The sequence below is a fragment of the Mytilus californianus genome, unplaced genomic scaffold (assembly GCF_021869535.1).
Source record: "Mytilus californianus isolate M0D057914Y unplaced genomic scaffold, xbMytCali1.0.p SCAF_11, whole genome shotgun sequence".
Lineage (NCBI taxonomy): Eukaryota > Metazoa > Mollusca > Bivalvia > Mytilida > Mytilidae > Mytilus > Mytilus californianus.
Window position 1 is genome coordinate 56,517,104 of NW_026262593.1, and position 13,343 is coordinate 56,530,446.

Consider the following 13,343-nt stretch of genomic DNA (forward strand, 5'->3'; position numbering starts at 1 on the left):
GAAAAATGTGACGAAAATTTTCAACTTGCCTACCCATGTGTCAAATGATGTAAGTGTTCGGTAAACAGGAAGTTGTTGAGTGATGAATCTGAAAACGCATCACACGGTAAAGCTGACTCATATAAACCTTGAAACCAAATTTCAGAAATCCTTGTAATGTAGTTCCTGAGAAAGATGCGACGAAAAATATTCATTGGACAGACAGACGGACTGACGGATGGATAGACTGACGGATGGATTGACGGAAGGATGGACTGACGGACGGACACACAGAGGTAAAACAGTATACCCCCACTTTTTATAATGAAATCTAAAATGTTTTCACTTGGGTAAATGTGATATCCATAACTGCAGTTACGTATATCCAAAGATAGCGGACGATATTTCTGGTCAATATTTCTTTTGTCGTTTTTGTAATAATTATGTATCATTTTTTGGTATTTCGTGTCTTTTTAAACTAATTTACTTAATTTGAAACTGAATTACTTTTATTTTTTTCCATAGTTTAACCTCTAAATGGAGAAATCGGCCGTCCAAAAACTCGATGATATGGGTAACTGAAGAAAATAAATTGCCGTTGATGTAACTGGAAATATCGATATCCGTAACATATTTTATTTAAGAAATAATTCATGGAAGCCATAGATTTGTTGGAAATTTACACATGGCCTGGGTCGTGATATTCGAATTTTATCCTGAGCGTTCCAAGGAAAATTGAATACAGAAAGTCATTTAGTAAATTGAAAAATCTAAAGCTAAAGCTCAAACACATGTGAAAAAAAAACAAACGGACATAACAAGTAAAAAGGTCCTAAATTGGGATACAGCAGTCACCATTGTTTTTTTAAAAATCTTAATCACTATAAAACAAATAACTATTTCAACCAAGAAAAACAGAATGACATATAGACAAAGAACATGAGCGAAAATAAAAGGCAAGAATACAAAAATGACTATAGCACGATAACACAATGGCGAGATGTATAAATACAGAGCCACGCCAAAAGATTATTCCCAAAAATTAAATAAACTGTAAAGTTAAAAATATACAAAGACAAATGAAAAGATCACTATAAAAGGTCATTTAGATGATAACCAACGTCAGTACCTAGAATCTATACTCCAGGACCATCATGTATCATTTGTGAAGTTGCTACGAAATATTTATCAACAAGGTCTTGGTACCCCATTTATTTGTATTGTGGTCCTGTCATGTGATGTTGTCGTTTTGGTGTTGTGTTTGACGTTGCCATTAAAGCGGGAGGTTTGGCATGCCACAAAATCAACCCACCATTTTTTTCTTAAAATGTCCTGTACCAAGTCAGGAAAATGGCCATTGTTATATTATAGTTCGTTTCTGTGTGTGTTACATTTTAATGTTGTGTTTTTGTTGTGTCGTTGTTCTCCTCTTATATTTGATGCGTTTCCCTCAGTTTTAGTTTGTAACCCGGATTTTTTTTTATCTGTATCGATTCCTGAGTTTCAAACAGCGGTATACTATTGTTGCCTTTATTTACCTTTCGATGATTTTATTTTAGAAAAAGGACAAGACGTCCTTTGACATAACCTTGCTTCATCAACTTTCTGCTCAAACACTGGTAACGTAATAGACTGGTAGTCTGAGTAGCAGCTACAAGATTAATTACGAAATGAGTTGGGAAATGTATATCCCATATGCAGGTAAAGCTGGTATATTGCTGCTAAAGTGGGGTAATTTATAATTTCAAAATCAGAATCGTCTCGTTTGTTATAGATTATGGTACTGAGATTACCGCTCATGTCATATTCGAGGTATGAGTCTAAAAATGAGGCAAAGAATATCATCAATATTCTAGTATCTGAATGTAAAATTAAATTATCAGGCTTCTTTGATCTTCTTGTTTTTGATGAGTGATTGATGGAACTCCTACTCCTATGAAAAAAAGTAAGAGATCTGCAAGGAGAGGCGCACAGTATGTATCCATTGTTGAAAAAGTCTATCTCAACATTTAACAAATATGTTGTCAAAATGAAACTCCAGTATACTGATCATTTGTTCCTCTGTGTAGCATGTTTTACCTTTTTGTTCACCATTTACAAATTATGCCGTATGGTATCCAAAAACAATACATCTATAGCATATGCTACCATTTGAATAATGAAAAGCATTATGGATTATTTGTTTTAGACTATTTTTCAATTGCATATGGTGAATGATGGTAAAGAGGACTAAAAAATCAAAAAATGATAGAATTAATTTCAGAGAAAGATCGAGATTTGAAATTATATGAAAGTTATTTCGATTCTTTTCGAATCCACATATGGTAAATAGAGTTTCACGGTATTTTGTCAATCTAATGAACAATTATTTTGTATAACATGCAGGTGAGCCGGCAATGTACCGTTGTTTGTACGGGATTTTGTGAAGCTTAGGTATCCAATAAAAATATGGTAGGTCCTCACATTTGCGGTTTAATGTAATGTTCATTGTAACCATGAAGGTCTTATGATTCGCCGAAATCACTTCCTTGTCAATGATATGTTTTTGTATATGGTTTAACCTGAGTGCTCATTTATTCCCAATTCTTTTACAAGGCACTCATAGTAGTACGATTTACATACAACAACAATATTAATTCAAGCTTTATGCACAGGAACGTCAACATATATCATGAAAAGATGATAGACATTTCACAGCTTCTTTGTCTCTGAAAACGGACTTTGGTCGATCATTTTCTTATGAATTCGACGTTTAATCAGAATTCGGACAAAGTGTCCAGTTCAACTACTTCTCGTTTGGCCTATGCTCTGGCGTAGTCCTCAATGGACACGATGAACCACGGATGTGCCGGTCCAATTAAAAGCATGTAAATATTTAGAACGTATATTAGGTTTCACGGTTATTTTTTTTTTATTGCATTTGGATTGTTAGCTTGTTCACTTGCAAGTTCTTGAATTGGTATTTTTCTAATGTTGTGATAATATTGTGGGGATACATTTTTCCGTTTCTTATAATTTCGAATCTTTTGACGAATGTATTACAGTTTTATTTCAGAAAAGATGTTTGTATGATATTTTAAATCGAGAATAATAAATGACGCAGAAACAACAAAACTCAATAGTTACGGATACCCTTTTTAGACGTTAAATACAGTTACTGATACCAGTCTTTACAGTTACCCATCTATCATCGCATTTTGTTGGACGGTTGATTTTTCTATTGAGCGGTTGAACTATAAAAAAAAGCTTTGTATTTCAGTTTCAAATTTAGTAATACGTTAAAATAGACACGAAATAACGCAGAATAATACATCATTATTACAAAATTGACAAAAGAAATATTGACCAGAAACATTGTCCGCCATCTTTGGATATACGTAACTGCCTTATGGATATCACATTTACCTCATTGATGTTTGGTCGAAGTATTATTTTATTTCTTTACAGGTCAGGTGTTTCAACGTCTCTCAGATGATGAAACGCTGTGATGTCTTATCAAACTTAATAGTTTTGTTTTCAATTATTTTAGTCGCAATATTTGCAGAATATCTACATTTGTAAGCGATACATGGGATGGGGCTAGACAGCAAACGCGTGATATGTTCAGTACTTTACTATTTCCTGTACATTTGTTTTATCATAATCAGTTTATAGATTACAACATCGCTGAAATCCGTAATTTTTTAAATAAACCAGGAATTTAAATACCATGCATATTCTAAAATTTTATTGATAATTATAGTGAGATGGAATTTGCCAAGATAAAAAAATTACTCAACTGTTCGGCGTGCGGCTGCTTCGTTCAATCAACAGAAATCAAACTTTCAAATAAATGTTACTATCCAAATGAAGGACTTTATCCTTGGTCAATAAATTGTTTAAGAATATTTAATAATTTCTAAATAGGGTGATATACAGTATGTTGCAAGATAAATCACCCAAAACATTTGTATTTTGTCCGCTCGGTCGAGTTTGACGTACAGCTAGCCATAGAAAATACAGTTTATAATAATTACAGTCACATAGGCCGTATTACATTTCAACTAGTAATTTTAGAAATATATCAATAAAAAAAAGTTAAAGCTATTCAGAAAATAACATAATTAAACATTAAGAAAGAATTTAGAAAACTTCATTTTGTGGGTTAAGTTTAAACAATAGCTTGATGAAATCAATTGAATTAGATTGGGCAACATGCCAAGCTTATATATCCCTTTCCTTTTTGTGGGTATTTTGTTTATAAAACAGCTGCCCCCCGTACAGAAGTGTCTTACTATTTTTTTCCAGCGACCCGGCAGTAATATACAAAGAAAACCTAACCCGACTCGTCAGCATTCCTCACTTAAAATTTCTAACTTACCACACCCTTCTTCGTCGGTTTTATCGGAACAGTCTGCAAAACCATCACATTTCATTGAGGCAGGTATACACTGGAACTGTTTTGCACAAGTAAACTTTTCTGATCGGCACTTCAAAAGCGCTGTAAGAAAATATGGAGACTTAAATGATAAATTCGTCTCAGTAAGTTTCATATCCGTGCAGAAATGACACGTATCAAGCCAAAGACAAATGAAACTGCATTAAAATTACTCTTAATCACACGCTACCGTATGCTCAGTTAATATTTGTCTTTGTGCTTCATGCATTTTGTTTAAACAAACATAACTTGGTCATGTGCTAAAATGCTATCTTTTGAAAACGTATGCACATAATTGTGCACACTTAAAGACTTTTCTTACTGCATACAATGAATCAAATCCACGTTTTGGTACTGAATGGCTCCGATGCCACCTCAACATTTATTATCAGAATATGGCCTCTGTTTCAATTTAAAAACAAAATTATTATACATTTTTGTAAAAAAAAAAGTTTTTAAAATGAGAAACTCAAAATAAAGTTATTATGGTATCGTAATGCTTATAATCTAAGAAAAATACCATCTGATTTTATTTCTCCCACACTTTTCAAAGTCTTGTCTATCTTAGATGACATCAATGTTAGATTTGACAGCAACTTATCTGTCGATGATTCTAGTTTTGTAACTACAAATGCAAGGACAGATTGCCTATAAGATGTATAATACAAACTTTGTAAATATTACTGTCCTGTGCTTCAAAATACTCAAAATACCTAGATTGATTTTTTTTTTTTTTATTAGTTCCTTCTTTGACTAACGGATTAAGGTCAAATTTAGTTGTGACCTTATCAATATTATATTTAGACCAGGGTCTTTTTCCGGTTCTTGGTACATGTTTTAAGTTCTTATTGGTAGTCTGTTGTACATTTTTTATGGATACTTAGATAATTATTGTCAGAAAAGATATTAAATATATGTTATGCAATAAAATTCTTTCAGATTACCCATCATTCTAGTATTAAAACACCACATGATCATATATGATTCCAACATCAATAAATGGTGTTAGTTGTTATAGTTATTTTTATTAGGATTCTACTATTCTCTCCGATATTCGGTCCTTCATATTTAGTGAATTCCAAACTTCATACTTTCCTGCTTCGAGGCGATAAATTCCGATGTGACCACTGGACGACCTCTGGTTCACACTATTAAAGAACGAATTTCTCTCTCTCTCTCTCTCTCCGAAGTATCCCAAAATATACATTTTATTATGTTGTGTGTTGTGTATGAACAAAATATTTCAAACATACTAGTGTGCTTATGAGTGTAGTGTGTTATTTCTCGTAAGACGAAACTGCATAGAAAACACAACATGTACCTCTTGTTGTTGCTTCCATTACATCCTCAGTCATTTTTTGTAATTTAGATGTTATCAATATATTGTTGAACGACACATTCTTCATATATGACTCCATTGCAGCTTCTATAAATAGAACGAAACTGTTCTGATGTGTCACACAATATTATAAAGAATTACTCATATACCTCGGGTAGTTGCTTCCATATTATTCTTTATAATATTTTGTAATTATTTGGCATCAATGTATTATTTACTGAAACCTGCTTCATACACGAATCCACTGTAATTTCTTTCAATAGAACGAAATATCTGGTTGTTTTTATATGTTTAAGGTGTTTTGTCTACCTCTCATTATTAAGATAATTAGATTTAAAGTATACGTCATTAATTGTTAATCGATGAATTTATTAGGAATACTTTAAGTAAGATATACTATGCTCCGACAGTAATAAATCATGCAAAATACACAATTTGCAGAAAAATGGTTAAACTTGTTTTTTTCGCATTAATACATTGCTTTATGTTCAACTTAATATTTGTTTATTTTTTTGATAAAATGACATTTCTTTTCAATATTTCCTTAGCATTTTGTTGGAAATGAGTATCAGTTTTGACCAATACGGAATACTTATTTATATATATAAATATCTTGTAAAAGATCCTGCGCGTAACAAAAGAGAAATTACCATCAGCTTTCAGGTCTTCCACAACTGAAAAAGTCTTTTCTATCTTAGAAGACAGCAATGTTAGGTTTGACAGAAACTGATCTGTCTGTGATTCTAATTCAGTTACTAATAATAAAAAAAAGATCAAACATTTCACCTTTATCGCACAGAAAAACTAAAAAAAAAAATAGATGCCTGTTTTTCAAAGATATTAATGTTGAAAATACCTTCGCTCTATTGATTTTATTTGGTTCCTACTACTACCAGTATATATTTAGATCAAGGTAAGTTGTGAGCCAATAATTGTTGGTGGGGTTCTTGATGCTCAGTCTTTCGATTTCTATATTTCTGTCCTTTTGTCGTTTTTATTTTAAGGCATTGTGTATTGTTTACTTTTATTTGATGACATGTTTTACACCCTTCTTTCAAGCCTTATTGTGTTTGCCTTGTGGAAACATGAATTAGTTTTGTCATAAAAGAGAGATGAAAGATACCAAAGGGACATTCAAACTCATCAGTCGAAAATAAACTGAGAACATCATGGCTTAAAAAGTAAAATACCAACAGACAATAAAAGTTTACAAAACACAACATAGAAATCTAAAGACTGAGCAACACGAACACCACCAAAATTGGGGTGATCTAAGGTGCTACGGAAAAAGAAACAGATCATGCAACACATGTGACACTCGTCGTGTTGCTCATGCTAGTACAAACCCGGTAATTCGGTCTAATTCGGAAGGTCACATTCGCAAAAAGTGGACGGGATTGTAGTTACGACATATTCGTTATCATCTGTGAAACGGATATTCCGCAAAGGTCAACCAACTCATGATGGCGTCCGTACAATTTACGAAGGAATGATTTCAACTTCACCGCTTGGATTGATTGATTGATTGATTAGTACTAGTGTTTTAACGCTAGTTAATTTGGACTATTTCGTGGCGGCCAGTTTTTATTGGCGGAGGAAGCCGGAGTGCCCGGAGAAAACCACCGACTTTCGATAGGAAAACTGACAATCCTAGTCAGTTGAGATTGGAGTCGAGTGCACCCGCACGAGCGGAGTTCGAACTCACAACCTCAGTGTTGACTGGCTAGTGATAGTACTTAAACCACTTGGCCACCGAGGCCCCCTTCACCACTGGGAACTCTTGGCTTAATATCTCTCTTGTGATAGAAAATACAAGCTCTGGAGTATCGTATCAACAAGGAGATATATACTACGTATGCAGGCGCTGTTTCAGCACTTCGGAGGTCCGAATCTCTCTCTCTCTCTCTCTCATTGTTGACTTAATTGACAATAAAATCACAGTGTTAACACAGCATGCACATCTTGTTGTTGATTCCATTGCATCCTCTGCCATCTTCTGTAAGTCAGATATAATCAATGTGATGTTGAATGACATTTGCCTCATATATGATTCTATTGCAGCTTCTGGAAATAGAACAAAATATATGGTTGTTTCGCTTTACATGTAATATATGTTATTTTGTTCATCTCTATGTCCACATTTTACGGACGTGATGTGGAAGTGTGTGCTCCTTACACATGACAATGGAAGCCACGGTTCACATATAAACATAGACATCAGGATATATTATTGTATGCGGACGACGAAAAGAGCAACCTAGAGGTTTGAATTGCAAAGATTATAATATCACAATCGATAAAAAATTCTCTTGAAAAAAAAAACAAACAAATATCTTGTTTGTTATAGATGTGTTCTATGATCAGAGACTATGATTATTAGGACTATCAACAACAAATCTGTTGCTATATTTCAATATATAATTTGATAAAGACATGCTGACATAAAACTAGAGGCTCTAAAGAGCCTGTGTCGCTCACCTTGGTCTCTGTGCATATTCGAGAAAAGACACGCTCCAACATTGTAGACAAGAATAGAATTCATGACAAAAAATCTGCTTTGTTGATCGTGTATTGCTGATCACTTAGCCTGTTTAGTTTCTCTCTATCTTTAGTTTTTGCTCAAAACACAAAAGAGGATAAAAAATCCTCATTTAAGGGCAATCACTCCTATAAAGAGTCGCAGTCAACTAAACAATATCGGCAAAATTTGACTTGTGAGTAGATCTCGGCGTGCTGATCATTATTATGATTTAAAGTGTATCTTTATCTATTATAATTTTCTATCATATGTTGCAAAACTAAAAAAAAAAAAAGGGAGGGGGTGTAAATTGTCTTTACAGGGTAATGACTCCAATAAGGAATCGTCTGACCACTTCCTTCATATTGTCTTCGTTGTAGATTTTGTTTTGCTGATCATTTTTGCCTAGCTAAGTTCTATCTGTCCATCATAATTTTAAGATATAAGGCTAAAACGCTAAAAATGGTCAAAATCATCATCAGAGGACAATACGTCTAATAAGGAGTCAACTGACGATTTCGACCATGTTGACCTATTTGTAGAACTTGTCTTGCTGATCATTTTAAAATTTCTTTGTATCTATTGAAGTTTTCAATTAAGTAGACAAAAATGAAAAAAAAAATGGTAAAAATGGTTATTTAAGGGCAATAACACCTATAAGAAGTCATTTGACAGTTTAGACATGTATGGACAATTGGTAGAGCTCAACAATCTCAACAATTTTGCTCTGGTCAGATTTTCTCTCTTTATAATGGTTTTCGAAATAGTAGACAAAACTTGCATTTTACCCCCTATGTTCCATGTTTAGCCATGTTGGCCATCTTGGTTGGAAGGCAGGTTTATCGGACGTATTTTTAAAACTCGATACCCCAATGATGATTGTGAACAAGTGTGATTAAATTTAGCGAAGTAGTTTCAGAGGAGAAGATTATTATTTTTGTAAAAGATTACAAAAAATATGAAAAATTGTTAAAAAATAACTATTTAGGGTTTACAGTTATCTCTATCTATAATGATATTCAATATAATAACCAAAAACTGCAAAATTTACTTAAAATTACCAATTCAGGGGCAGCAACCCCAACAACGGGTTGTCTGATTCGTCTGAAAATATCAGTGCGAAGGATCTAATACTGATGAACATGTTTATTCCATATCAAATTGCTCTAAATGCTTTAGTTTCAGAGATATAAGCCCAAAACTGCATTTTACCCCATTGTTCTATTTTTAGCAATGTCGGTTATGTTGGTTGGCAGACAGGGTTTTTGGAGACATTCTTTAAACTAGATAACCTAATAATGATTGTGGCCAAGTTTGGTTACATTTGTCTCTACAGTTTCAATTCAATTAAAAATAAAATGACAAAAGGGGAAAAATAATTACCCAAGCCAAATATGACAGCTATATTACTTTTAGTAATTAACCACTTATTCGGATTGTTAAACATCTATCAAACCAGACGACTGATTTGATTATTGAATGGTCTTTGTTTTGTTTCATATTGTTAAACAAATAAAGTCCAAACTAAGAATTTTGTTTACAATTTTAAGTCCGTTATTTATGTTATGATATTTTTAGAAAAACTGCGAAATTAAATACACGCGAATTCATCGACAATCCCAAATTGCGAAAATAAGTACTCGTAAAAAAAGTACATACACAGTATCTAAACAAAAATACCAGCTTTTTTTTATTAAAAAAGAAAGGATAGTATCAACTTTCAGTTGAAGACAGCAACGCAACAACACTAATAACAAAAATCCGTTTGGTGGTAGAGTCTCTGAATGAATGGCCGCATTAAGTTATGCAAATATCTTGATAGAGTTCAGTCTACCAAACAGCAAAATTCCACATGTATTTGATTATGTCAATATTGCCTGTGAAATCACGAATAAAAATTGACCAGAAGTAAATCCAGGGGACATAAAAAGAGATGATAAATTGGCGTCTAAAATGCTTTTTTTATCTTTCGAAGCAGAAGAACTTACTCCATGAGAAAATAATAGAGGAAGGCCTTTACAAACGTTCTTGAAAATGGCAATAGATTGATACTTCATCTGTCCCTTAATTTCCCCGGTTATTAAAAGAAGATAGAAGAAATATTATAGTGGGAGTCTATCAACTTAAACTTGCTCCAAGTTATACAAGAGAACACCTAGATAACGATGGTAGTTATGAAGTGTATACATGTGACCATGAAGAGAATCTATTATGTGCTAAAATTAAATCAAGACATATATATCATCAAAATGCTATCTTGTATGGGTTCATTTTTATGACATTAGTGTCTCAAGCTGGTATTGCCAGAGCAAAGACGGAACCTGCTCTCATATTACAGCTTTAATTTGGTATCTTGGTATTTTAGATTATCTTACCTCCGATTCATTTCTCGGAATATAATTGGTTAAAAGCAACCGCGTAGAGACCGTGTATATTTAATATGGGGTTAGTAGGTGTGGTTTTTTTTCAATATACGGTTAGTAGTGATGTTACGTCCCTTTGTAAAAACAACGCTGTATTTAAAAAAATGATGATGAACGATAAAAATAAATTCATAAAACACATTTAAAGCTAACAAGTTGTTATTGTAGGCATTTGTATTGGTATAGACCAATGCAAGTAGGTTGTCACCCAATAAAGAAATTTCCGACCCCATATATATATATATATATATATATATATATAGAATTTGGTCACTTGGATACTTTGAAACTAGTAGTAAACGGATAACATTTTGAAAATAGTCGTTAAACTTTGAAGAAATGACCAAAAATGAAATTCCTTTGTTAATTATATATTTTACAGTTTTGGGTTAATTTCACTTTCAATATGTCAGGACGGTGTTATGACCAACTGCCTCCTCCAACATTTTAAAGCGTTTAAATCTTTAATTTGTTAATTATGTCAACCCTTTTTATGTCACCCCTTTGCTAAAAGGGGGAGGGGCATATTGTTACGATATTTTTACGATATTACATTCCCCACTTAATGATTTTTTGTCCAGCTTAGTTCTCGGAGATGACAAACATTGATAAAACTGCACCCTAATGTACATCCCCATGTGCAGATGTGCTTTTAGGGTTTGAAATCTTTAAGCTGGCCGACGTTACCATGAAAATGGCAATAAAAGTTAAGATGATTGTTTACTAACAAAGATTTGCAGAATATACGTATCAAGAATTATTCAGGCTGAGTTTAGACTTTAGACAAATTAGAGACATACGGATTGTTTAGATAAATTCAAACAAAAAAATGCCATTTCAGAATCATGTGACTTTGTAACTTGAGCGGTGGGGTATTCAACAACTTATATATTACAAATTATTAACGATGCCGGAAATCTGGTATCTATGTTCGTATTTTAATGCTTCAGATGGGCATTCCACAACAAATAAATTTCTGATGCACTTTTTTACTCTAAGAGGGATCGCTAAAGTAAAGTCATAAATATACTAACCTATTTTGCAAACTGTTTTAACCGTCTCGTTTTTAATCCCTTTTTCAAACTTCTGCTTGTCTTCTCTGCTATTAAGCAAGTCATGTTCATTTGAAACTTTGCATGTGGAATTCATTAGTTCTTGTAATGAATTATTAAAAAAAATCAAAGACGAACTCACGGTAATCTCTGATTCTGTTAACTTTGATTTTATCTGATATAACTCACGTTGGTGTTGTAAAGTAACATTATGTAAAACCTGTATGTTTTGAGTAAAGTATTCATCTTCATTAAGTAATGCCTCCATCTTTGTAACAGTGTTATTAAGCGTTTGTTTTAAATCGTGATTTTGTTTTTTCAGAAAATCTATTTCATCTTCGTCATGTTGAACTTTCAAAAGAAGTTGGTGGAAATTGTTTTTCAATGTGTCCACTTCTAACTGAATGCTTGTCAAGTGATCTGCATCCTTTATTTCAGCATCCCCTGAACTTTGTGTATCTACATCTAATAAAAGTCCGAAACAGATATATGACAAAATAGTTGATACATTCAACCTCATTTTTAATGCATCCAATTCTTCATTCAGATAAACGTTTTCTAAAATAATTGTGCGTTAAATATCATCAGGTTTTTATCATTCAGTAGGTCATGGGTTACGTTTATTTTGCTTAAGGGTGTACTTGAAATAATCGTGAACATATCTCCTCTCATTTCTGTATATAGAACATCTTTCTATATCATGTCATGCTCCTTACGTAACTAACTAAGTATTCTTTAAACTTACACGTAAAAGTTGTAAGTACCTCTTTCCTAATTAATATTTGAAGTTAAGATATTAGTAACTGAATGATACGAAAGACGAACGAATGAAAATGTTCACATGTGTTAGATTATTTACATGTTGCTTTTGGAGACACTCATAAAGTGCACATTTTAAAGTTTTACATCTTCCTCTGTATATGTCATTTTTTTTTCTACATTTACTATAAGTTTAATTCAGTTTTTGGTGGGGTTCGTGTTGCTCAGAATTTAGTTTTCGATATAGAGTGTTGTCGACTTGTATGTCTTTACATCGTCTTTCGATTTGTTTTGCAATGGGTTGTAATTTAATCTCGACTGATGAGTTTTAGATATCCCCTTGGTATTTCCCGCCTCTTTTTTACATTCACGTAAGATAATAATTATAGTTTGATAAACCCTTTCCAACACTATTAAACAAGATGAACAATTGCACACAAAGAGAAGATGTTTATAGAAACAATCGAGAGTGCAACGGACTCTGAAATATTGGACCTTATGTATTCGCCTCGGCCTCCTCCTTTAATAAATGTTTCACTTAAAATCATCCTCAAAAACGACCACTGTTTAACCTTGTCTTTTTACTGTTCGTTAGATATGTAAAAGATTTTACCGAAGCACGCATTTTTTGAAGTGCGAAAGCGCTTTATCATGTGTTAAAAAAGAAACAAAAAGCGGTCACATAGTAACATGACTACAGAATGTCAGATGATATTTTTATTATGTCAGAAATTTATATTTTGTAATTTTTCAGCCAATCATTGAGTGAAAAGACAATATTTATTCCAAATTCAGCGTTGAAATGCCTGATCCTGTCATTGAAAGGGAGCATTACAAGCCCTTTGAGTCTGTTCTT

At 32.9% G+C, this 13,343-nt stretch overlaps 1 protein-coding gene across 5 annotated transcripts in view; it reads right to left on the reverse strand.

Annotated features, from left to right (window-relative positions):
* LOC127720381 (uncharacterized) overlaps positions 1 to 12,331 on the reverse strand; it is a 29,804-nt gene extending 17,473 nt beyond the window's left edge. For 4 of the 5 annotated variants that reach the window (XR_007990712.1, XM_052226964.1, XM_052226965.1 and 1 more), the window contains exons 1-5: positions 11,711 to 12,331; positions 6,386 to 6,490; positions 5,718 to 5,822; positions 4,917 to 5,021; positions 4,340 to 4,459 (exon numbers count right to left, since the gene is read on the reverse strand). Coding sequence is in view for 4 of the 5 variants with exons in the window: in XM_052226964.1 (XP_052082924.1) it covers positions 4,340 to 4,459; positions 4,917 to 5,021; positions 5,718 to 5,822; positions 6,386 to 6,490; positions 11,711 to 12,248 (973 nt within the window). In the remaining variant the exon portion in view is untranslated. The remainder of the gene's footprint in view (positions 1 to 4,339; positions 4,460 to 4,916; positions 5,022 to 5,717; positions 5,823 to 6,385; positions 6,491 to 11,710) is intronic. The other variant, XM_052226966.1, reaches the window with a different exon arrangement.
* Positions 12,332 to 13,343: the final 1,012 nt, after the last annotated feature.